Raw genomic sequence first — 26,095 nt, 5'->3', positions numbered from 1 at the left:
ACAGGCAGTACAACGCTGGCTCTCACTGGCTGGAAATTGCTTTTGGCCTCTGCGCCTTTTCGGATTTATTTTTAATTAAATGTCCTCATCATTCAGCCTAATTACCTCTAGGATAATCAGGCTTTTTTAAATATCATTTAAAGGTTACACCCATACAGCCCCGGAATGTAAACTCAGCCGCCCCCATGATGTACCGCCTCATTCTCCCTCTCGCTCACGCAAACACAACCTTCCCAGTCTTATCCGTGTTTTGTGCCGTGTTTAGTACTTCTGTTTTACATCCTGCTCCATTGTTTATACACACCTGTCTCATAAGACTAGCTGAATGAACATCGAGAAACAATAAGTTGTTAATTTCCTCCTGTCAGACGACGTCGGCTTGCTCATTGTGTCATTGCTTAAAAATATAATCTCATTTCAATTAGCCAACTAAGCTCAGCTGAAACACAATGGCTCGATTCTAAATTTTTAATGGCTTTAAGGAAGTTTGCTAAATACTCGTTTGGCCCCAGATCTCCAGACTGCCCTCTTCGAGCGAGTGACTTTCCAATGGAAGGTGTTGAATAATGGGAAAAGAAGGGGAGGGCAAATTATAGAGCAAAAAAAAAAAAAAAAAAGTGATGAAATGGTGAATTCAATGGGGAACAGGATCTCTTTTTGATATTCAGCCCACTGTATCGCTGCAGATCGGGACTAATCAGAGTTCCTTTGCATTTCAAAAAGGGAGATGTTATTGAAATGAAGAAATGCCTGAATGACAGTGATTGACCTGTGATTATCTCTTTATCAGCAGTGACTGTGGCATTGTGAGGCAGAATACAGGCGTGCTTCTGGGCTCTCAATGAGCTCTGTGTCTTCTCTTATTTGAGATATGATTGTCTGACTATCCATTCATTGCTGATAATGCTGAATGCAGGGAAAATGAATGCTCAAGGGGGGGGAAAAAAATCTTGAATATTGAGATGTCCAGATTTCCACACTGCAGTGACATTGCTGGGCATTTCTATGATTTATTGTAAAATTAGCATTGTGGGTTATTGATAACATTTATAACACGGTCAAAAGATATATGTTATCTACACATAAATGGCAAAAGAAAGACAGAAACCACACGTAAATGGCAATCATGGACCAAGCAAGTGTTAAAATACCTTACCACTTTATTTATGTATTTTTTTCTGAAAGAAATTAATACAGAGAAAGGACAACATTAATTTGGTCAAAAGTGGCAGTAATAACCTAAAAAACCTAAAAAAAGATTTTTAGTTTTAGTTTTTTTTTTACTTTCTATTCATCAAACACATCAGTTTCCACAAAAGTATTAACCAGCACAACTGCTTTCAGCATTGGTAATGAGAGCTGTTTCTTAAAGGCACAATATGTAATATTTTTTTATTAAAATATCCCAAAAACACTAGAACAATGCTATATATTATGTTGACTTGTGCACTTACATTATCCAACAATGTTTAAATCCAGAGAAATAAGCGACTTTTACCAGGACCATGTCAGCGCGTCACCTATCAATGACACCATACCCTCGTTTTCTTTATTTTGTAGAGACCATTGAAACACCAAAGCTTTAATATGTGTATCTAATATCTCAAATTTATCTAATATGATAAAACAGTGCTGCGTTACCCCACATACGCATGACCGGATGAAGTATCAACAAATATCAATGTTTTTTTACTGTATTTTGTTCAAAGAACAAAAAGCATAAAAGACCTCTTTCAAAAACATGAAACAAATCACACCGACCACAAACATTTGAGCAGTAGTTTGTGTTTTTTTCGCCATGTTGTTCCAAAACTTCCCAAGCAAAAGAAGATATTTTGAAGAATTAACTGTTTTTATCCATATAATGAAAGTCAGTGGGGTCCAACAAGGCTATCTGCTGAAGGAAAAGGGTCATAATATTTGCTTTTCTGTTTGGTGCCACTAGTGGCACATAAACAACACATTTCACCTATAATAAAGCGCCATTTGTTTACCCTCCGTCAAACTCACCTTTTCGTATTTCTTTTAGTCTGTCACTCCCACATCTAATTCATTTTTTAATGGTCAAGTGGAATTTTTTTCTTTACAAAAACACAAACAGGACAATAGTTCCCTCTCTCTCTTGCCTTCTCGCTCACCCCTTCTCTTCTCCTTTCTCTCTTTCCTCCCACGCCTGTTTCTCTCCACAAGGCCAGAGCAGTAATTGAGTGATGGAGGTCTGTGCGGTGCTGCGAGGCTATTGTCTGGAGCCGCACAATGACTTCGAGTCTTTTGTGTTCTTCATGCCCACTTGATGCTGCTGAAGGAGGGCTGCGGGTCAGATGCGTCCACTACAGCCATTATATCTCACTTCATAAAGCACAAACACACCATCACAGCCCACACAGTTGCCAATGAGTGACAGCTGCATAACAAGCCTCGACAGGAAGCGGTTTAGGGCTGATTTTCAACCACATGGCCCCTCCCATATGGTCACATTTCAGGTGCTGCTGCAGGGGCCCGTTTACAGTACACATGTCATTGATAAGCTACAGTGAGCCGCCATATGTCACATATGTGCAAGACGTTAGGGGATCTGCTTTGTTATGTGGCTCACAGGATGTAGCATATACTGTGGCCTTCAATACATTTAGCCACCTGTGGTTGCTTAATAGAGATGATAATGAAAGTGATTAATTTTGAATTCTGTCTCTCATTGGTTTCTGTTTCTCACAGGCAAGTCTAAAGTGGAGGCCACGTACGACAAGATGTTCACTGTGACAAGCTGGCTGAGGTTTACCGTCACGAGAGAGGATGATGGGGTTCCCGTGGTTTGCATTGTCGACCATCCAGCGGTCAAGGACTTTCAGGCGCAGAAGTACCTAGAAGTACAATGTGAGTGAGCCGACACTTTAAGGGCCAGATTTAATAACAGCTTGCGCCAGTGCACCACTCTTTTAAAAAACTGCTGTCAGGATTAACTAAAGACACACTGTGAAAAATTAGCGCTGAAAAGGCGAGGACGCAGTTCTTTTTGCGGCTGACCTTATTGCATATGCATTTGTAGGGGAATTTAAATTATGCAAAGAGATTTACTAAGGGTTGCACTAGTCAATTTGCTGGTGTTTGCACCATTATTTACCGCCCAAAAAAGCATGTCTTAAATCAGACTCTAATTTGCGCTGCTTTTGGTAGATTGTGTTGGTCATTATGGAAATGATCCGGCTGCTTCTGTGTACTTTAATTTGCTTAGTAGAATATTAAATATTAGTAATTTAAATATATTTTAAATTATACACTGATAAGCCAAAACATAATGACCATCACAGGTGAAGCAAATATCCACAAAGCCACATTTTAAGGTTTGGGTAGATTAGATGGTAAGCAAACAATCAGTTCTCGTAATCAGCGTGTTGAATGCGGGAGAAATGGGCTGGGGTATCTGAATATCTGGATTTGAGGAGCTGAGCAGCTTTGACAAGGGACTAATTGTTATGGCAAGGCGACTGGATCAGAGTATCTAAGAAACGGCAAGGCTTGTGGGTTGGTTCTGGTCAACAGTGGTGAGAATTTACCAACAGTGGGCAAAGAAGGCTATCCCGGGTAGGTCTGAACCGACTGAAGGTCTACTGTAGCACAAGTCACACAAAACTTTAATGATGGTTATGGGAGGAATGTGTCACACTCACAACACAGTGCATCGCACTCTGCTTTGATGGGGCTGCGTAGCCACAGACCAATCAGAGTGCCTGTGATGACCCATCCATCATCTAAAGTGCCTACAATTGGCACGTGAGGGTCGGAACTAGACCTTGGAGCAGTGGAAGAAGGTCGCCTGGTCCGATGAGTCCCTTTTTCTTTTATATCACGTGGATGGCCATGTATGTGTGCGCCGTTTACCTGTGAAAGTGATGGCACCAGGATGCGCTATGGGTCAATGGCAAGCTGGTGGTAAGAGTGTGATGCTCTGGGCAATGTTCTGCTGGGAAACCCTAGGTCCTGCCATTTATGTAGATGTAAATTTGACACATGCCAAGTACCTAAATATTGTTGTAGGCCAGGTAAACCCCTTCATGATAATGGCGTTCCCTGGTGGCAGTGGCCTCTTTCACCAGGATAATGCACACTGCAAACATTGTTTAGGAAAGGTTTGAGGAACATGATGAGGAGTTCAAATTCTCCAAATTCCCTATATCTCAATCCAATTGAGCATCTATGGAATGTGCTTAACCAACAAGTTCAAACAACCTCCAGTTCAAGTCCACCTCACAACCTTGAAGGACTTGAAGGATCTGCTGCTAATGTCTTGGTGTCAGATACCACAGGACACCTTCTGGGGTCTTGTAGAGTCCATGCCATGCTGTTTTGGCAGTTATTTTATGTTTTTTGAGTACAATGTGAGCTGAGGACAGCATGACAGCATTTTAAATATATTGATATAGAATTAGTATTGTTGAATTAGTGTTATGGTAACATTATTATTAATTTAAATATATTTAATGTAATAGTTTTGACTAGATAACGGTGTTCCCTCTCTCTCTCTCTCTCTCTCTCTCTCTCTCTCTCTCTCTCTCTCTCTCTCTCTCTCTCTCTCTCTCTCTCTCTCTTGGATTTTTTTCATTATTATTATTTTTGTTATCTTTGTCCTTGTGTTAGAAATCAGTCAGGCCTATCCTTTCCCTTATGAGAGCAGACATTAGTCCAGCCATGTCACTTGGCCTGTGATGAAAGATTGTGCTTTGGTAATTCAGTCGTGACACAGAGATCCTGCCTCTGATTAGATGAGAGCCATGAGAGTCTTTATCCTCAGATACAGATACAATTTTTAAAGATGTTTAGGTCCTCAAGCATATTTTTCTTGAGGTTATTCTTGCCTGCCTTGGGGTTTAGAAGATCACTGGAAAGGCTGCCTTTCCTGACCTTTATCTGTCAAAGACAACACATCTCTAAAAAAATCTGGTACCCAACTTACAGCAGAAAAATGTAAAACCATTTTGTCTATGCTATTTAACTGGATTTCGTGCTCACGGGCAGCCTTTGTCATGCTCTGGGGAGAGCTGGTGCAAGAGTCATTGTCTGTCTGACTCACTCTTCTTTCAAATTGTGCTGCTGAAACTGGGAAAACAATCAATGTTAAAAATCATTGAGTGAAGGCAGCCTTAATGGAGTTCATTTTTACAATTGAAAATAGAAAAACATTGCTGTGGATATTAAATAAGCCAGAAATATTGATATCTACACCATGCAAACAGTTTGTGCAGTTCAGCAGCTTGAGGGAAATTAAACGCTCCGTGGTGGCGGTGGTAAGAAATGACAACAATATCTTCTGTCAATAATTGTGTTATTAGAATTAGAGTGACCTTTTCTGTCCGGCACACCAGCTAGTAAGAAACCGGAGGCCGGTGGCGCTGCTTTCCGTGGATTTAATGCTTGTGTGCCCAGGAGAGAGAGAGAGAGCTTTGGAAAGGAACTAATGCAGAGGAAGCTTCAAAGCAAGAAACTTTCACTCAGAGCCTTTCATGCGAAGAGTTTGAAGATGACAAGGGGAGAAATGGAAGGAGTCTCCATAGAGCTGAGACAAACAGGTGGATATTCCTCTTACAGAACTTCTGAGCGGACCACTCTTTTTCACTCTCTCTCACTTCAGACCAGGCTGTCCATCATGGACACAGAAATGTTAGCTCTGACAGGGTGTAATTTGGAAAGATAGAAGGCCAACAGATCACTTTTTGTTGATAGAAGAGGTCAAACAGGAAAGCATCAAGTGGACAAAGCACTCAACAAATTTAGCAATTGCCAAAAAGCCAGTTGAAACATCAGCCCCGTAATAATGTGATAAATCTTGTCAGGACATTGACGCTTTTTTCCCCTTGTGCACTTTAAAAAAATCCAAGATAGTGTGAAATCTGTGGGTCAAAGTGAAGTCACCATTCACTCAGGATCGAGTCCATTCAAAGTGCCGTAAGAGGCGGTGAAATTGAAAGAGTGGAATCGGGGGGTTATTGTGGGCGACTTTGACGGTTTCAGAGAAATAATCTTTTACCCTTAGAGTCCACAGGGACACTCAGCATCTCTCTGTGTGGATTTTTTGTAAATTCCTTGGCCCTTATGCATGACCTGCCTCCAACGCAAGGTCTGTTGCTTATCCTGATTTACGCATACTAATGACTCTGGACTATTTACATTACAAACCCACTGTTTTAGATCAGTGCATGTCTACTGTTTGACCCACATTGCTTGCCAAAGTGAGTGCAATGATGTCATTAAAGTTGCACGTGGGAGCAGCTCTAATGTCTCCCCCACGTCCGTGGAACGTACACACAGCGCTGTCGCATAACCATCTGTGGAACGCCACTTCAAGCTCCATTACTGGGAGAATATTAGATTTCGGTTCCTTTGAGAAACTACAGGGCTGGATTCCAGCCAGCGCTGGAATGGAGCATAGGACTGGAAAGGCATAGCTCAGCCATTACAACCTGTCAGTTTGAGAGGATGAATACCTCCAAGGAAGCAGCAGGAACCTCTGAGTACGCATCTCCTGTGGAGCCCACTTACATAACCGGGGTGGACTTGGCAAGCACACCATGGCATTCTATGAATCTTGGGAACTTTTAAAGGGATAGTTCACTCAAAAATGAAAAATCTGTCATTATTCATGTTCATTTTTAAGAATATTTCTTTGTTTTTGTCCATACAATGAAAGTCAGTGGGGTCCAATTGACTGTTGTTTTGGACTCCACTGACTGTCATTGTATGGATAAAAAGAAGAAAGTCATACAAGTTTGTTTTTGTGACATGAGATGAATGAGATTCATTCACAATAAAACCAAGAACATTCATCGAGAAAGTAAATGGGGTCAATTTTGATTTCAAGTTCAGTCCAAAATGGTCCTGGTATAGTCACTAATAGGTCTGTTTTTCTTATAATAGAATTACTATTGGCAATAGCTGACCTGGCTGGGTTTCTTCTTTTATTTTGGCACACCTACTGTTCCTTGGATCCATTATGCTTAATGAAAGGCCAGTAACACTTCCTTGCCTCTCAGTACTTTTATGTTTTATTTTCTTGCTACACTCTCTTTAACACAAAGGTTGCCATTTCCTGTTTTTGCCTGTCGTGCCTTTGTATGTAGAAACACTCTCAAACAGGAACCTATTTAGTATTTGCCTGATATTAGACACATTCTACAAAAGCAGCAGCGCGACAGCCTTGTGTAGTCCATTAAATGCCAAGGGTCCTAAATGCCTTATATAAGCTGTTTGCCATTAAGTTTCATCATGTCATTAGACTGCCAGACAGACCGAAAAATCTTATTAGACATCAGAAATTGGCACACAGGTATAATATGGTTATGTAACTGTTCGACACAAATGTGGAGTGAATGACCGGCCCGCATGGATGTGAATGTCAGATTCTACCCTTCGATGTTATTTGAGACATGCAGTGCTGGGTATTTCTACGTGAGAGAGTGTTAGTTATGTGTCCGACGTCAGTTTGAATGTCACCCCTCCTGCTGCACTGTACAAACACAGCAGGAAGTCTAATCCCAGCTGAATTGGAAAAGAACTGAGACTTGCCAAGGAGAAGTGCACATTTCATGCTAAATGTAGCTGCTACGGCTGAGAGGCAAGGCTGACGCAAGGTGCAAAAAGCCAGCAGGCTACCTGCTGCCAGTCACCGGAGAATAGAACCATTGAGCGGCCAGTCGTTTTAATAGATATGAGAAAGGGCAGTACTTACAGAGCAGAAAGGTCAATGCTGAGAGCAGAAGAGGAACGAGTATGAATATGGACATTCGTGATGTCATGACTTCTGACTGTATACACGGCAAACATCAGGGTGTATCGATTATGTTTAAATGACTCTAAAGGTTAATAGATAAATCATGCACACATTTTGCATCAAACAATGGTAATGCTGAAGAGTCGACTCAAACGGCTGAGAACAATCCAATAAGCATTGAACAAAGCCAAGGCTGTTTAAAGTTTCATGCAGCCTGGGGGCACAAGGCGCTGATGTGCTTTATTTTTCTCTTCCACAGATAAACCTGAGGTAAAGATCGTGGTGGAGTTTCCTTCGGGCCCGATTAGAGAGGGCGAAAGTCTGGAACTGACGTGCCAGGCTAAAGGCAAACCAGAGTAAGATGCATCTCTCTGCTGTATGTTCTTTCTCTGACTATGTATGTTGGCAACGTTTCAATGGTTTGTTCTGATCCGGATCAGTTTGTGTCATGGGGCTCTCATCCCTGAGGAGAACAGTCCTCTAACAAAACCCATAGCGAAACGTGTGACCACCATCAATACAATTTAAAAAAAATTATAATAATTAAAGCATTCACTTAATCATACAACAATTCTGGTCCTGATCTGATTAAGCAAGCTGCATTCCATGATATTTTGGGATATTTTATAATTGCATTTGAGCTATTTAATCAAAAAAACTTATTTAGCCTTGTTGTATGAGATTTCATTTAGCTTTCCTACGCAATGAAAATGAGAAGAATGCTGAAAAAAAATCTGAACTGAATTGCATCATGTGCACATGCACCAATACATTTTTTGGCTTTTTACTAAATATTGACTATTGATTTTTTTTTCTGGCATGTAACATGAAATTAATAACTGTATTTTAATTTAGTTGAGTACTTGGATGGGCAATACATGGATGGGCAATATTAGATTAAAAAAAACGTACGTTTCCAACGTATTTTAATTTGGATTTCTATACATCCGATTAAGACCAAAAGAAGAAAGTCATGTAGTCTCAACGCAAAAAATAATAAAAGTGATTGAATTTTAAAAAGAAAAGATTGCCATATTTTTTCCAGCACTATTAATTATTTATTTGGGTCATGATTGTGTCAGTTTGCATACAGTTGCCCCAAAATTTGCTCACTTAATCCAACTCTATGAATGTCATCACATATATCAGTATATCAAACTAAGTGGCATTTATTGTACATACATTAAACAAATACTTTCCAAGCTGAATATTTCACAAAAAGAAATTTGTAAAACAATAGATATATAGTTTCAAAATTAAGTTAGTTCTTAGAAAAGCTTTCTTAGCAATCTCTCTCTCTCTCTCTCTCTCTCTCTCTCTCTCTCTCTCTCTCTCTCTCTCTCTCTCTCAAATATTTTTGGGGGGCACTGCCCATGAGCCTAAAGTAAGTTATCAATGTTAGTTCAATGAGAGTACATGTAATGGAAGCCATTCTGGTGGTTTTACATTCAACAAGCCCCATAACATACCCAAACTGAAATGCTGCGGGCAGACGAGACGTCACCCGAATTCATTTAATAAAGATGAAAATACAATCAATACAGTGAGCAGAAAATTGGAAGTCATTTTCATTAAAGCTTGGAGAGGGGCTGCAGTCATTACTGTCAGACAGTGCAGGGCTTGGCTTGCCATCCCATTTGTATTCTCCGCCTCACGCCAGGTTCTCTGCAGCCCCTCCACTGTGTGTTTTTCCCCATGCCTTCCTCCCAATAAGGCACTTTTTCTAGGTCATTTCTCCCTTTCCATATCAGGAACGTCTGCATCTTTATGCTACGCATGTATATTTAACCTCAGATTGAGACTCTTTGAGATTCCCCACTCGCTGCTCACCATCAAATGTTGTTTTGCCGTCCTCAGTGGCCCGGGGATCAACTGCTATTGAACGCGAACCAATCCTTTGTTTCGAAGCTGTGAAGGTTTTGTTTTGTTTTGTTTTTTGTATTTTTCCCTCTCTCCCCTTTTAAACAGAGAGTGGTAAGTTTAAACACAGACACAAAAACCAGAACAACAAGGGAAAGCCTCCTCAGATGCTCTTGGGAAATAACTACACTGCAGCAGTGCCATTGAAACTTGTGAGAGCCGGCAGAGTTTAGAGCCTCTTTTATTTTTCCACAGTAGGTTTAGCTCATTCTGCTCATCACTGTGAAAGTAGAATGGGCTGTTGTGTGCTCGGCTCAGGTGTTTAGAGAACAAAAGGAGATAGCTCGCAGTGGCAGTTAATTGAGGCAGACAAGAGAAAATCACAGCCTTTCGCTTTTTGTTACTTTGCCAAAATGTTGTTCATTTGCCAATGCCGTAGGCTGCGACATTGGTCGAATCCCACAATCTGTGTTACTGACCGCAACTGATCATTTTTTTCTGAGGGTAGGGCCTGTTTTCAGCCTCAGACAACACACATTGCACATATTAACATGATAACAAATTGCACACAAAAACCATCAGTCTGATTTGCTGGATTCAGTCACAGTGCACAGGCATTTCATCTGCTGGAAAATAAAATAATCTACACAAAATCCAAGGCTGCTATAATTGTTGTTTCCAAGGAATTACTAGCAGGGTTGCCCACACCTTTTGACCAATACATTTCCATGCTTTTTCAGAGACTTCAGATTTTTAAATCTGAGGTAGTTGTATTGTTTTTCATTAATTACCTTAATTTGATTAATTCCATTGGATTGGTGTTGATTTACATCTAACAAGATATGAAAATGTTGAGTAATGTAAACAAAATCAGTGAGGCATTTTTATATATACACTCATCGGCCACTTTATTAGGTACACCTGTTCAACTGCTTGCTAACGCAAATATATAATCAGCCAATCACATGGCAGTGCATTTAGGAATGTAGACATGGTCAAGGTGTTCAAGTTTTAAACTGAGGTGATTTAAGTGACTTTGAACATGGCATGTTTGTTGTGGCCACATGGGCTGGTCCGAGTTTTTAAGAAACTGCTGATCTACTGGGGTCGTCACGCACAACCTTCTCTAGGGCTTACAGAGAACGGTCTGAAAAAGAAAAATTATCCAGTGAGCGGCAGTTCTGTGGGCGAAAATGCCTTGTTGATGCCAGATGTCAGAAGAGAATGACCAGACTGGTTCAAGCTGATAGAAAGGCAACAGTAACTCAAATAACCATTCGTTACAACCAAGGTCTGCAGAAGATCATCTCTGAACTCACAACACATCAAACCTTGAAGCAGATGGACTACAGCAGCAGAAGACACTCCAGGTGCCACTCCTTTCAGCTAAAAACAGGAAGGCTTCAGTTTACACACAGGCTCACCAAAATTGGACAATAGGTTGTTTGGATGTGACGTCACTGCTGTGGTGCGAAATGCAGATAGAGGGCAGGAAGTGATTTTCTACAGAGGAATCACTAACACAAACTCAAAATGCCTATGTTTTGTGTTGTTTATTGTTGCTCAAATCGATCAAACCGAAAAACCACAAAGAGCTTTTATCATTTATGTAACTTGTATTGCTTTACTTTAAACGTTTTTTAAACAGCCTTTTAATGCCGTTTTGCGTCTGCTGATAGTGAACTTAATACGGATACCGGCTTACCTTTGTTTTTGACTTGTTTAAACATTCACATTCTTCTTGGTATCGTTTGCAGTGAAGAAAATATATTTTATTGCATTGCATGTTCATTTGATGTTTTCACTGAAGTTTTGAAGAATCCGGTTCACAATGTTGATCTGTTTACCGTAAAAAATCAGTGACATTATTACTAGATTTGCTATCCAGCATCTTACATCATCTCCTCAACCTGTGTTTTTACACGAGGAAAAGGCGGAAAAGTGTATTACATTGTCCAGTTTTCCACCTGAACGATGATGTGAGTTCCTATGGCAATTCTCGATGCAGCATGAATAACCTACAATGGTGACATTTTTCACAATTACCAGTCGACAGAAAATCAAAATGACCTAAATTCACTAGCTGAAAGGCAGCACGATATAAACAAACCAGACCGGAACTCAACAAGGCGTGACAGCAGCTTCACGTTCTCTATATCAACTGTCTAGATGGCAGGAAAGTCTTCCAATTCTGTAAAAAAAATCGCTCCTCTTCATAACATAAGGATCACGTCCAACACATGTTGTGATTTTCTGCTCATAGCTTTCTAAATTTCTAATTTCCTGCCCCCTATCTGAATTTTGCGCGTAATCAGAACCACGAGATTGCAAACAAGCTATAGAAGATTGGGAAAACATTGCCTGGTCTGATGACCACCGTGTACCCATCTTCTGATGGCTACTTCCAGCAGGATAACAACGCCTTGTCACAAAGCTCAAATCAACTCAAAACTGGTTTCTTAAACATCATAATGAGTTCACTAATGGCCTCCACAGTCACCAGATCTCAACAGAGCACCTTTGGGATGTGGTGGAACAGGATATTCACATTATGGATTTGCAGCCGAAAAATCTGTAGCAACTGCGTAGTACTATCATGGCAATACATCTGCTATTTACAGCACCTTGTTGAATTTATGCCACGAAGAATCAAGTCAGTTCTGAAGGCAAAAGGGAGTCCAAACCTGGTATTAGCAAGGTGTACATAATAAAGTGGCCGTTGAGTGTATATGTGTATATATAGTCTTTTTTTCTTTTTCTTTTTTTTAAAGAAGTTGCCATGCTTTGAGTTGTTCATGATTCCAGAATAAATATTTTAAAATTTGTTTTATTTGTTTGTTCATTTATTAATCATAGCTAGAGCACTTTCCCAAAGAGCAATTTCACAAAAAAGCATTTTCCATGACTTATGCAGTTATTGTATATTTACATATACACATTTATTTACCATTTATTTATTTACATTTAATTTTCAATTAACACTGATATTTTCTAGAAATGTCCATATTTTCCATGGCCATGGCAATCCTGCCTAGACACTGGTTCATGGCATTGAAACTTAAAAAAAGACTCAGCTTTAGTTTATGATCTTTATTTTCTGCTTTGCTATCAGGTTTATGTACAAGTTTGGATTTACCTGCCGTAAAATGTCCCATAAGACATTACATGTTGGTCAGACAACCTCTTTGCCTAAGAGACAGGTCCCTTGGCCAGAAAACGATGTGATGTGAAGTAGACTTGATGGTCTTGCTAGACAACACTAGGCCTAAGTCATTTCTGCTCTGTCTCTTCATCCAGGCCTCAAAATGTGAATTGGGTGAGGGTTGAGGACGATGTGCCATCTCACGCGGTTATCACCGGCTCAGAGCTCTTCATTGAGAACCTGAACAAGTCCTACAACGGCACTTACCGATGTGTGGCGTCCAACTCTGTGGGTGAAGCCTATGATGACTACATCCTTTTTGTGCGCGGTAAGTCCAAAGTGACCGAGTAGTTCTGTCTCTTCGACCTCTTGCTCTTTCACTCACTTCACCGCTCCATCTGAGTCACGGGTCAATAACATTGATCTCAATGACATTTCCTTTCCTCTAGGACACGTTCTAATCTGACCATTTTCCTCCTGGAATTTACTTCTGATATCTTTTGCTGCTCTAAGTCTGTGGTGAAATTGCTGTCCTCCATTTTCAGAGTGCAACAATGGACTCAGAGCTTTTTTAAAAATGATTTGTGCTGCAATGAAGATCTTTAAGTGAACAGATATACAGTTTATGTCAGTAGCGAGGGAGGCAAAGCCCAACTAATTCAGATTCACTCCAAGTTGTTTTATCAAATGATACTGTGCATAAGCTTTAAAGAATCCAAACTTTTTTTGTGTGAGTGTGTGTTTGTGTGTGTGTGTGTGTGGGAACATTGCATGTTGTCGGTGGGTCGCCACAGAAACTTGGCTTCGCCTGGGTTGTGCGTGTTCCAAAAACTTGCCCCAGCACGAAGTGCAAATGCGCCAGTAATTGCGACAGGCTTTTCACACGTTTCTCCCATGAGTGGCTTGGCAGTCATTCCACGAGAAATTCATGACAGTTGAACCAACAGAATAGAAGAGAGAGTGACATAGCCACGTATGGTGCTGCGAGAGCTCAAATCCCTCCCCTATTAAAAACAGTGTCGCATATAACACTCTGTGTCTGATGCTGCTTTTAATATCTACTCAATTCAACCACATATCTTACATTAGAATTGCTAATGCATAAACGGGACTGCGCGACTGGGCTGTCAACATTTAATCTAGCATCATGCGTCTCCGTTGTGTTAACAGAGTGACACTCAAATATATTCAACACACACATACATGTGCACTCATAAAGACAGGCGCTGGTGACATCTGGATACTCTATAGTCTTATAATTATTCTTCCACAAATTAATAGGATGACATCTGCGTATTACAAACACAGTGGCCCTGACACATTCAGCAAGACCCACAGCGCTCCTCGCATACTTGGCATATTACGCCGTTCTGTCGAGGCACTGTTCAATTAAACGCTCTACTTTATAGAGATGTTAAAGGGAAGGCAAAATGAGCGTTTAGCAAGCTGTCTCAGTAAGGACACGTTTTCATACATTCGGCATATGTAACGCATGGCATATTGGAAGGGTAATTGTGAAGCTATTCATGCATGGCCTTATGTAACCACTGTAAGGGTTGTTAACTCTTTCAGCACTTGTATATGATAATAAATCTGTATATCTAGATGTAATTCAAGTGTCAAGTGGCACCATTCCATCACACGTCAACACTGTCCCAGCCATTTTCCAGCATGATTAGTTCCAGGAGGTCATGCACATATTTTGAAGGGGCGCCAGTACTGGTCCTGGCTTACTTAGTGCCCTAGATGACTTTATATAAGAGTTTTTTATTATTATTGTTATTTATTATTTTTGACAGCCAGTAATCACCAAGCATATATTTGTTTTAGTTGTTTTAACTTTTTAACCCACAGCGGATTGTGGGCGGGGGGTTTGACATGAGTGGGCGTGTCTGTACTTTTATTAACTTTTGTTTTATACTAAATATTCAATCAACTATCACAAACGATGCATCATTTTAAAGCTAAAACACTCAAGATTCATGTTCTGAACTTGTTTTTGCAATAAATAAACACCAGAGAGGAAAGGGTTAAATGAAATGTTGAAACACTCGCTATTTAAACATGGATATAATAAATGCATTACTCATCTTTCATCTCTTATCGTTCAGATCAGATCAGACGAAACCAAGAAACAGCAGCATACATGTCAGTGTAAGGGTCCACTCTTCAAAATGCATCCCACTTTTTTATCCAAAACAACAAAAAAATAGGGGAAAAAACTAAAATTCCTCCTTTGTTTGCATGAGTGTTTTGAGTTAGAGTAATCGATCATGTCCATTTTCAATGAAATATTGATTCTAATCCATTTCTGGCGATATCCCCTGCAAGATTAGAATCTTCCAGTATTGTTAAGCCCTCCCTCGTCTCTCTCCTTCAATCACAGGCTTTCTGATGACTCATTATATCCAGGAAGCACATTACTGGCTCGCGAGCTGTCAATCATTGCACCCGTGGTTTTAAGTTGAATAAAGGCAATCAATGCCTAGCCAGCAAAGTTTTGATTGATGGACCTAGTAACCAATCAAAAGGCATCATCTTGCGCAATTTTTTGTCAACAAAAACTGCTAATGCTTACGTCTTCATTCACATTCACAAACAGGCAGGCGCTTCTCAGTTTACGCACACACCGGTTAGGAGCGCACAGACTCTATGACAGACTGTTTTTATCAACTAAATGAGTTTTTTACACTTTGTAAATTCTATAAATAGTTGCTTTAGTTGTTCAGTAACTGTATATCCATTATAATTAGCAGTTTATTGCAGATCTATTTGAATGAAAAACTACTCTTTACAATTACAAATGTTCTGAAATAAAGGGCCTTTTTGAAAGGACGCCTAGACTTTTCTTGACATAAAAGCTTACAGAAGCTACATTTTTGAGAGTATCGTCCTCAAATTGGAATCAAAACATGATCAGACATTCAGTTTTATATTTAGGTTATTTTCAGGCCGTTAACATTAAAGTCTCATAGTTTTTTCCCTAAGTGAATTTCAATAAAAAATTCACATGTATATGTTACCTTGTTTTACTCACAAAATGTCAAGTGTCTAGTTTAAAATAAGACCAGATTTATAAATATAGACCATAGGGTTTAAGAGCTGCAGACATTTTTATTTGGATATGTCGTTTTCAGAAAATTCTCAAAAATAGGGGTGCAGGTTAAAAGGTTAACAGCAGGTAACACTTTAGAATACTGTTCCATCATTAATGAATAACTACACAGGAATAAATGTGCAATGCACTATTATCATTCTAGTAACTACTATTACCTAACAAGAAACTCTGATTAAGGGATTAGTAAGTAATAGCGCTCAGCTGAATGTGGTAGTTCACTGTTAGCTAATCAGTGACTACTATTTTTTTTTTCACTCCTCCCAGAGGACTACTAAATGTGAATAAAGCATAATTCAATGCATTCTAAAGTGAAGGTCATAGTAACCCATTAGTAATGACTCAAGTATTTCCACATTTCCAAAAGGAATTACTAATTATTTGGATCAGTATTCTAAAGTGAAAAACACGACTCTCCTATTGTCCATAACTCTCTAGTAATGACTGAAGTCATTGTAAACTTTTAAGGTTTTTGTAAAGTTTTGGGTAGTAATGACTGTTACTACATCCTTCTGAGTTAATTACTAATTATTTGGATCAATATTCTAAAGTAAAGATCGTGGTAATACACTAGTAATTGCTCAAGTGTTACCAAATCAGTCAGAAGCCATTTTCTCCAAAAACGTACAAACATCAAAAGCTTGAAAAACTTCAGTCATTACTTGAGATCTATCATGTTTTTTGCTTTTTGTTTTACTTTAGAATACTGATCCAAATAGTTAATTACTTCTGAAGGATTTGGTAATACTTGAGTCATTACTAATGGGTTACTATGACCTTCACTTTAGAATTAATTATTTATAATTCTTAACTATTATAATTATATATAAAGTTATATAGTTATATAGCTATTATAATTATATATAACACTCTAGTAACTAATATTAACTAACAAGAAACATTACTCATTTGTTCCTGTGTAGTTACTCATTAATGATGGAACAGTATTCTAAAGTGTTACCCAAGAGCAGCTTCAAAATAAAAAATCTTGAGCGTCATGCAAGTGGGTAGGTATAGAGTTTAAAGCAAGTCCCCCTGGTTTCACAGACAAGGCTTAAAGGGTTAGTTCACCCAAAAATGAAAATTCTGTCATTAATTACTCACCCTCACGTCGTTCGAGACCCGTAAGACCTCCGTTCATATTCGGAACACAAATGAAGATATTTTTGTTGAAAGCTGATGGCTGAGAAAGGCTTCATATAGGCCTCCATTGGCATTCAGTACACTTATACTCCCAAGACGGATAAAAGGCACTCAGAACATCGTTACAAGGTCCATCTCACCACAGTGACTCTACAATAATCTTACAATGCGACGACAATAGTTTTTGTGCGCAAAAAAAATCAAAATAACACCTTTTTCCAACTTGTTACTGCCTTCCGTGTGTGCCTCCACGACGCATGCGCGAGAATATGACGCAGATCCGGCGTTCGGACAGATGACCCAGAAGTGATTTGTTTACAATCAGAGGAAGACGCGCGTATCTCAGCTGTTGGATTCTACATTGATCATGCTTAAGGTCTCGGCGTAGTGCTCAAAATGGGGTTAGAGTGTGCATTTCATAGATTCTCGAACCCCGGCGCTACGTCATATTCTCGCGCATGCGTCGTGGAGGCACACACGGAAGGCAATAACAAGCTGGATAAAGGTGTTATTTTGATTTTGTTTTGCGCACAAAAACTATTGTCGTCGCATTGTAAGATTATTGTAGAGTCACTGTGGTGAGATGGACTTTGTAACGATGTTCTGAGTGCCTTTTATCCGTCTTGGGAGTATAAGTGTACTGAATGCCAATGGAGGCCTGTCTGAAGCCTTTCAGAGCCATCAGCTTTCAACAAAAATATCTTCATTTGTGTTCCGAATATGAACGGAGGTCTTACGGGTCTCGAACGACATAAGGGTGAGTAATTAATGACAGAATTTTCATTTTTGGGTGAACTAACCCTTTAAGCCTAGTCCCAGACTAAAATGTTGCTCTGTTTTAACTACAAGTAACTTCTTATATATCTTAAAATGCCAGTGCTATTGTTCTGTCACAAGATGCACACCAGTAATGTTTTTTTTTTCACATTTATAAAAGCTACTTAAATGCCCTAATTTGAACTAAGGCCTAATCCTGGCTTATTCTAAGCCCTGTCTGTGAAACCGGGCCATGATCTACAGAAGATGAGACTCAGTTGGACTGACCAAATTTAGACATGTGTATGCATGATTTATGCTACAACGTTTTAGATAAGTAACTTTATTATCTACGAAATTTGATCAGATTTATTTATTTTCTTTTCTTATCAAATTATTGATAAAAGAGATCAACTTTAATCAGTATTTCAAAGACGTTGGAAAATTACATTTTGTTTATTCATTCATTAAGTTATCATAATCATGTAACTTTAATTTTCAAACATCTTTTTATTTTTTATAATTTATTTATTTATTTATTTGGGTGTTTAAAATCTGTGCCCCCTCAGTTTAAAAGGGCATGACTCTTCTGTTCCACAGTGTCCACTTATGAATGAGCTAAAAAGCGTTCAGCACATTAGAGTCGATATCAGATTCTTGATTTCTGGTAGCAGAGCTTCCTGGGCCCTCTATAGACAGCCAGAACAGATGTACTGCAGAGGCAATTTTTCTCTAATGCGTTTGTTCCCCAACTGTTGTGAAGCTAAGTGATGGAGAACACTTGGAGGGTGGCTGGCACTAAACTGGTTATGGGGAAAAAATACATTCCCTGAGACACTTTTCCAAGGCCCCCATCCCAGCATGCCCCTGCGGGGGAATGAGATCTAACACACCAGCCTGTAACAAGTTTACAGAGCGCCTCTAACCTAATAAAGACTACCTTTGCCTTCACAGCCCTGGCCTTTAATATTGCGCACTCCTCCTCTGCCTGTCACCCTCGCTCACGTTTCCGCTCCGTAACAATTCCTCCATGCTTAGAGGGCTTTCCTTTGGTATCTCACAGCCGCCCAGCAAAAATCGATCACGGCAATACACTTCCTTAACTGCGTCTTAAGAGTGCCATACTGAACCCAAACATGATTTTGTTCTCTTGATGGGTCAAAGAATCAGGGTTCCCACAATAAAGTGTTTTCCAGGCCTGGAAAAGTTCATTTTTTTCTAATTACGTTCTGACCTAAAACATTTAATTGGCTAAATATTGCTCTTGTGTAGAGTAAAACTTTCTTTGCGAGTCGTGGTCTGATTTGTATCTATATTTTTTGGGGGGTTTTTTTGAGTCAGTTGTTTTCAATGAGTCAGTTTGATTGTATTGTAGAAAATGTTAGATGCAACTTGACAGTTGTCAGTTTTTATCAGTTTGATTTTTAATGATTTTTAATCTTAACCAATATTCTCAAATGATTGAAAGGTCTGAAAAAAGAGGTCAGAAAATGTGTGACCCCTGAAGAATGTGTTGTAGCCTTGTGGTTATGAAAAAGTAAGGCTAAAGTAAAGAATTGTACTGTGCTTCTAATGAGGGAATCCCCTGTGTGGTTGTGCAAATGGCAAGAATAAACAGATATTTGTTTTGGAGTAAACCTAAATTCTCAACCCTCACACACATTGTAGATTCAACACAGCTTGCTGAAAAAAACACATTGCGTAGAGATTGATAAACAGCCTGATTGTGTGACAATCCTCAGACTTGTTTGAGGCACCTAATTGTCCCTTATATCCAACAACATGTGTAGCACAAGAAGAGTACTGAGAGAGAACAGCTGGAGGAACAGCAGTCTTTCTAGCAGTGCATGTAACTCGAGAAGAATCCAGCCTCGGTCCAGCGAGCTCAACATATGTAGGGAAAGAAAAAAAATACAATACACTGCTGTCACTGTGGGTCCAATCCCATCCCTGTGCTGTAATAATGGAGCCCGTAAATCACTTCTCTCCATACTTTCCCTCCATTCTTAAAGCTTGCTTACTTTTATTCAATTTGCCCCATCAGTGTTTCCCTCACAATTCATCGTATTGGTGGGCGCGCACATTTAAAAGTCAGATTGCCCTAATAAATTTGGCTGCTGTCAAACACGGCCTCGGCAGCCGGCCGTTCAAAAATCTAGTCATCTGTGAATTCAGACATGCAAATATGTTGTATTAGAGTTGGCAATGTAAAATGTCCTACTGGATGTGTGAAGATGAAAGAATGCATTGCAAATGACGTGCATGCTTGCGTATTTAAGCTAAAACTAGAACATCTAAACTGTCATTCACATTGATTGAAAAATATGAAGTTTCATAACCATGGATAATTTGTCTGAACTCTGTGAAAGAAATAACTATACAATAGTTAGCAAGCAGCATGAACTGTGCGTACCATTATTGTGTGTGTATTGTATTATTTTATATTATTTTGTATTATTATAGATTATATTATTAATTATATTGTATTATATGATATGATATGATCTATTAATGATATATTATTATATTATATGAATTATATTATATTAATTATTAATCCCAATTTTCTTTTCAGTCAATAATTGGTCTGAACCTTGTGAAAGAAATAACTATTCAATAGTTAGCAAGCTGCATAAACTGTATGTACCATTAGTGTGTGTGTGTGTGTGTGTGTGTGTGTGTGTGTGTGTGTGTGTGTGTGTGTGTGTGTGTGTGTGTGTGTGTGTGTGTGTGTGTGTGTGTGTGTGTGTGTGTGTGTGTGTGCGTGCGTGCGTGCGTGCGTGCGTGCGTGCGTGCGTGCGTGCGTGCGTGCGTGCGTGCGTGCGTGCGTGCGTGCGTGCGTGCGTGCGTGCGTGCGTGCGTGCGTGCGTGCGTGCGTGCGTGCGTGCGTGCGTGCGTGCGTGCGTGCGTGCGTGCGTGCGTGCGTGCGTGCGTGCGTGCGTGCGTGCGTGCGTGCGTGCGTGCGTGCGTGCGTGCGTGCGTGCGTGCGTGCGTGCGTGCGTGCGTGCGTGCGTGCGTGCGTGCGTGCGTGCGTGCGTGCGTGCGTGCGTGCGTGCGTGCGTGCGTGCGTGCGTGCGTGCGTGCGTGCGTGCGTGCGTGCGTGCGTGCGTGCGTGTGTGCATTATAGCTATATTATATTAATTATATTATTAATCTAAATCATGCAACTTTTAATTTCAATACAAAATTCAATAAAATATTTTTTTTATATTATTTTTATCATTAAGTTGCATTAATAGAATTGATGAGTCTTGTTTTTTTAGTTAAAAAAATAGTTTGGCTTTGGCTAACTTTTTTAAAATGTAAATAAAAACATATTGTTTCATTGTATGATAATAATAATAAGTTGTTACATTTATATAGCACTTTTCTGGGTACTCAAAGCGCTTTACATATAGAAGGGGGGGATCTCCTCAACCACCACCAATGTGCAGCATCCACCTGGAGGATGTGACGGCAGCCATATTGCGCCAGAACGCCCACCACACACCAGCTTATCAGTGGAGAGGAGACAGAGTGATGTCAATCAGTATATGAGAATGATTAGGAGGCCATGATGGACAGAGGCCAATGGGCAAATGTGGCCAGGATGCCGGAGTTACACCCTACTCTTTTTTTTCCGAAAGACATCCTCTGATTTTTTAATGACCACAGGGAGTCAGGACCTTGGTTTAATGTCTCATCCAAATGACGGAAGAGATAATAATAATTATTATTATTATTATTATTATTATTATTATTATGGTCATTTAGTTGATTCCAATTTGTGTCTGCTCCACTTTAGAATCATTAAAATTGAATATACTTATTTACTAAAATACATTATTTACAGTAGGTCACAAATTACATTAAATTAATTGAACTTAAAGGTGCAATAGGTGATCTGGGAAATGCTAACTTTAGCCTGCTAGCTTTGAAAGCATAATCCCACCTTCCCTGCAAATGGCCGTCCAAAGCCACGCCCCCCTCCAAAACACATTACCGCGCACAGACCAGAAGCGAGACGACCAGAGACAGTGTTTTTGGATTACATCATGTGTGTATTCACCGGTGAGAGAACTTTACAGTACAATGAGTAACAGTACTACAATAACGAACGTAAACAACTGTTTGCCTGCCATTCTCGCCCTGTCTGCACAGTGTATGTGAACATGCTGATGACATATGATGTCTGCATGAACAGGCTGCACAGTGGTATGCAAACACACATTGAGTGACAGGGAACACATGGTATCATTTCATTTGAACCGAATGCAATGATTGAAACAAGCATTTTATGGTCCTACGCTTTCCACAGACGATACATATTTATAAAAAATACATTTAGACCACTTAACATAGTGATTGCTATCAGGATATGAGTAGACTTTCAACCCGCATAACAAAATATGTTTCTTTAGAGAATCACCATCATGTTTTGTAGGAGTTATCATACTGTGGGGTTGCTTTGTAATTATTGAGAAACATTTTATAAATCTCTCATAACGTGGTTCAGCTGGCAGATTGGATGGGTGCTGTTTTTAAGTGCATTCATGTCTCATGGCTCAAAGGCAGAGGAGCCTCTCCCATCCACACCCATTTCATCCCGTCTGCCAGAGTCATTAACAAGGGCCATCTCCTAAGCCCTCCCTTCATTAGCCTTTCATTGGAGTCGATCACTTCAGTGCTGCTGCCAGTGTCAGGTTTGCAGGTACTTATTGTTATTTTACGCTGTTCACTCACCTCTCATCCATTGATTCTACAGAGAGGAGGAATGTGCAGTCTATGGAGGAGGAATTCACTCTGGTTGAATGTATGCTATAGTAAGGCAAATGTGCCACTTCTGCCATTTATTGATGTAATTAAATAGTAATAATAAACAGTTGGAAGCAATTTCCATGCATATGCTTTTGCATATGTTTGACACCCCTGGAAATAGCATTTGATCGCCATGTTTTTTTGCTACACTTTTTTTTCTCCTTGATCATATTTGAAATTATGACTGATCTAATCAGTGCGGCCACTGCAATTTTGGCATGTAAAAATACTTTTTAAGATTATTTTTAAAAGATTGATTTTTCTTTTTTTATTGATTTAAAAAAAAAATTGTTTTCAGTCATTTGTTTCAAGTAACACCTAGAGGAAATGCAATGTACAGCCTCTGCTTTAGTTGTTAGTGTGTTTGCATGTGTGATTGTACTTGTGTTCCAAACCTAAAACTGCCGTATAGCCCTAAAATATCATCATATTTGGGTTAAGCTCCCTCCCCTCCTCTTGCTAGTTTTGCTACAGCAAGCGAAAATCTCCTTGAACAAACACGCAAAGCTGCCTGATGACAGAAGGTTGCTGATGGGCAAATCAACAGCCCTGAGCGCCCATTGCTAATCACACTATTACTCATGTGTGTTTTTCCCTCTCTGTGTCGTTCCTAAATGACTGTTATCCTTTAGGAGTCCCAGGACATGGCAGGAAATGCCATGCCGATTAAAGTACTCATCTAGTCAGCTCCTCATATGTACCTCGCTCTCCTGATACCCTTCTATGTCTCTGCGAGCCACTCATGCGTTGGTCCGCATCTCATTTGGGAGATGCAGCGTTTTAGCGAGTGGCTCAGCGAGGGAGAGAGTAAAATATGAGTTCTCGTTCTAGCGTTAGCCTTTGCGTATCTGGGGAATCGGTTTAACCGGCAGTATTTTGTAGTGTCCCGGGTTTAATGAGCCTGCTACACACACACACACACACACCCCGGCCCGTTGCTATAATTCATAATGTGCCGTGATAAACACACGCTGGGATGACATGGTAGGTATGTGCTGTGAAAGTCAATAAGCCTTGATACACCAAGGCATCGGTTTGCCTTCTAAAAAGACACCCTCCGAAAAATGTACAAAAACGGGCTGTTTCTAAACGCGGTGAGTTATAGATCCAATCGGCCTGCCAAGTTTTTAATGAGCTATTGACATCTGTGATCTCAAACATCTGTTGGGCATTCACAGTTCATAACGGAGTGGCTCCAATAAAGTTGCCACTCCGCTGAGTCGGATATGCCGAGTTAAAATGAACGTGAGTTAAAAGGGGGCTTCACTTTCTCCCGTCTTTCTTTATTAAAACATTTATGTATCTGCTAGTTCATACAACATTAAGCTTCTCAGACTCAGCTCACATTATTTAATGCAAATGTAGTCTATAGTGGCTATTGATCAAATGTGCTGCTGCTTTTAAAGTGAGCTCTATAGCGCTTCGTTAGTCTGTATTTTCCATGCTTGACTGCTCACTGAGTTTCCTTGGTCAGCTGTTTCCTTTTCCCTTTTTGCCTTAGAATATTAAGGATGACCAAGCATGTCAAAATATTAAACATTTTAGCCCATGTACTTTTAGAGAGATGCATGATTGTGTTTAAATCCCGCACAATTTGGCAGGTTCACTCTGTCCGCTGGTGTGCGGGCGCCAATTCTTCATCGCCGGCTGGAGAAATCAACATGGCTTTGCACTTCTGGAAGATGTCTGGGAGAGAAATTTTCACCTAGCTGCGATTTACCTTGTGAATCAGTGTAGTTTGAGACAGGTAACATTTTACCGCTGACGTCCTGTGATCCATTACGGTTTTTTATTGGCATGCCAAACATACAAATCTTTGAAAGTACCTTTTCCGTCACAAAGTGCAGTAAAGCCGTCACATCCGCTCCTGTCTCTTAAAGAGATGGACAGAGTGCAGTAGGGTATGCTGTAGTTTTTAAGTATTATAAAGAATAAATGTGCTTGCTTGTTGTTTAATCATTTGGTAGTTCATTAATTTTTTTATTCCTGTTATATGTCATACTTTTACTTTTGTTAAAAAAATTTGCTCAGGAAGAATGGTTTAATTTTTTTAAAAGAACAGAACACTACTTTTATCAACGATTGTCAAAGGTGACAGTAAAGACATTTACAATGTTACAAAATATCTGTATTTTAAATAAATGCTGTTCTTCTTTTTATTCATCAAAGAATCCTGGTGAGGATCTTTGAAAAAAAGCATCATGGTTTCCACAAAAATATTAAGCAGCACAACTGCTTTCAACATAAGAAATGTTTCTTGAGTAACAAATCATGATATCAGAATGATTTCTGAGGGATCATGTGACACTGAAGACTGGTGTAATGGCTGCTGAAAATCCAGCTTTTCCATTGCAGGAATTATTTTGCACAATGTATTTTATAATATAGTCAAATAGAAAACCGTTATTTTAAAATTGTAATAATATTTCACAATATTAATGTTTTTACAAAACAAACGTTCCCACTTTATATTAGGTGGCCTTAACTACTATGTACTTACATCAAAAAATAAGTACAATGTACTGATTATGTTCATATTGTATTTCAAAACACTTTTGCTACTATGCAGGTGGGATACAGGTAAAGGTAGGGACAGGTGTGGTGGTATGGGTAAGTTTAAAGGTGTAAGGGAAGTGTGGGAAGTGCTAATTACAGATGTAATTACATGCAAGAATTTTTTAAAATGTAAGTACAATGTAATGCATGTACACAATAAGTGCATTGTATCAAATGATTAATTTAAGTGTTAGTACATAGTAGTTAAGGCGACCTAATATAAAGTGGGTCCAAACAAGCTATATTTTTGTATCTCAATCTTGCTCTCTAAAAAATATATATATATACAAAGTTCTCATGGATTGAAATGATCACATTTATTTTTCTCTTGACCAAGGTAAATGTAATCCTGAGTTTTATTACTCCATGTTTCACACCAAATATGTTCCCATGCATTTCCACTAGTACATTAAAAATAATATGTCTTTTTTAAATGTCATGCAAACACCTTAGTCCAATGTGAGACAATTAAACATTGTGCAGTCTATATTTTGACGGATGCATTGAGACTGTATTCCAACTGCACATCTATCGACTGTGAATTTAGCAGGGGTAAAAGTGGACTTAGCAAGTGTTTAGCGCAGTGGTAAAAGGCCTGTAGTAGCATGACACTCAATACATAGCTGCCATTTTCTGAGTTATCTGTGTATCAGCAAAGGAGATGGAGGCAGAGTTCCTCTCTGCCCGCGCTTCATCCTGCTGGATGTTTATCATTAGAGAGTGGAGGCGTTTCTGGGCTCCCACCGAGCTCTTTTGATGGAGCACAGACAACAAAGTGGGGAGGGGAGACAGCCGAGCAATTTCCCCCACCACAGATGTTAACACAGTGGTATCTGTCTGGACGCGCTGGGCAAACAGTGGCGCGGGCCGTGTCACTTTTCACGCCTGTTATCTCCCATGCCCGCACGCCCTCCTTTCCATTCCTCATTTCATTAATGTTTGCCTGTTTGTCTCTCCGTGAAAA

The 26,095-nt window shown here is 39.6% G+C and overlaps 1 protein-coding gene across 6 annotated transcripts in view; it reads left to right on the top strand.

The window, feature by feature from the left end:
* The window catches only part of cadm1a (cell adhesion molecule 1a), a 354,466-nt gene that overhangs the window by 282,813 nt on the left and 45,558 nt on the right, over nt 1–26,095 (top strand). For all 6 annotated transcript variants that reach the window (XM_079834640.1, XM_079834641.1, XM_079834645.1 and 3 more), the window contains 3 exons: nt 2,716–2,874; nt 8,022–8,118; nt 12,920–13,092. In XM_079834640.1, coding sequence (XP_079690766.1) covers nt 2,716–2,874; nt 8,022–8,118; nt 12,920–13,092 — 429 coding nt within the window. The remainder of the gene's footprint in view (nt 1–2,715; nt 2,875–8,021; nt 8,119–12,919; nt 13,093–26,095) is intronic.

The sequence above is a fragment of the Gobio gobio genome (genome assembly GCF_949357685.1).
Source record: "Gobio gobio genome assembly, chromosome: 14".
NCBI lineage: Eukaryota > Metazoa > Chordata > Actinopteri > Cypriniformes > Gobionidae > Gobio > Gobio gobio.
The sequence above is the reverse complement of the archived record's forward strand: the minus strand, read 5'-3'. Positions and strand labels throughout refer to the sequence as shown.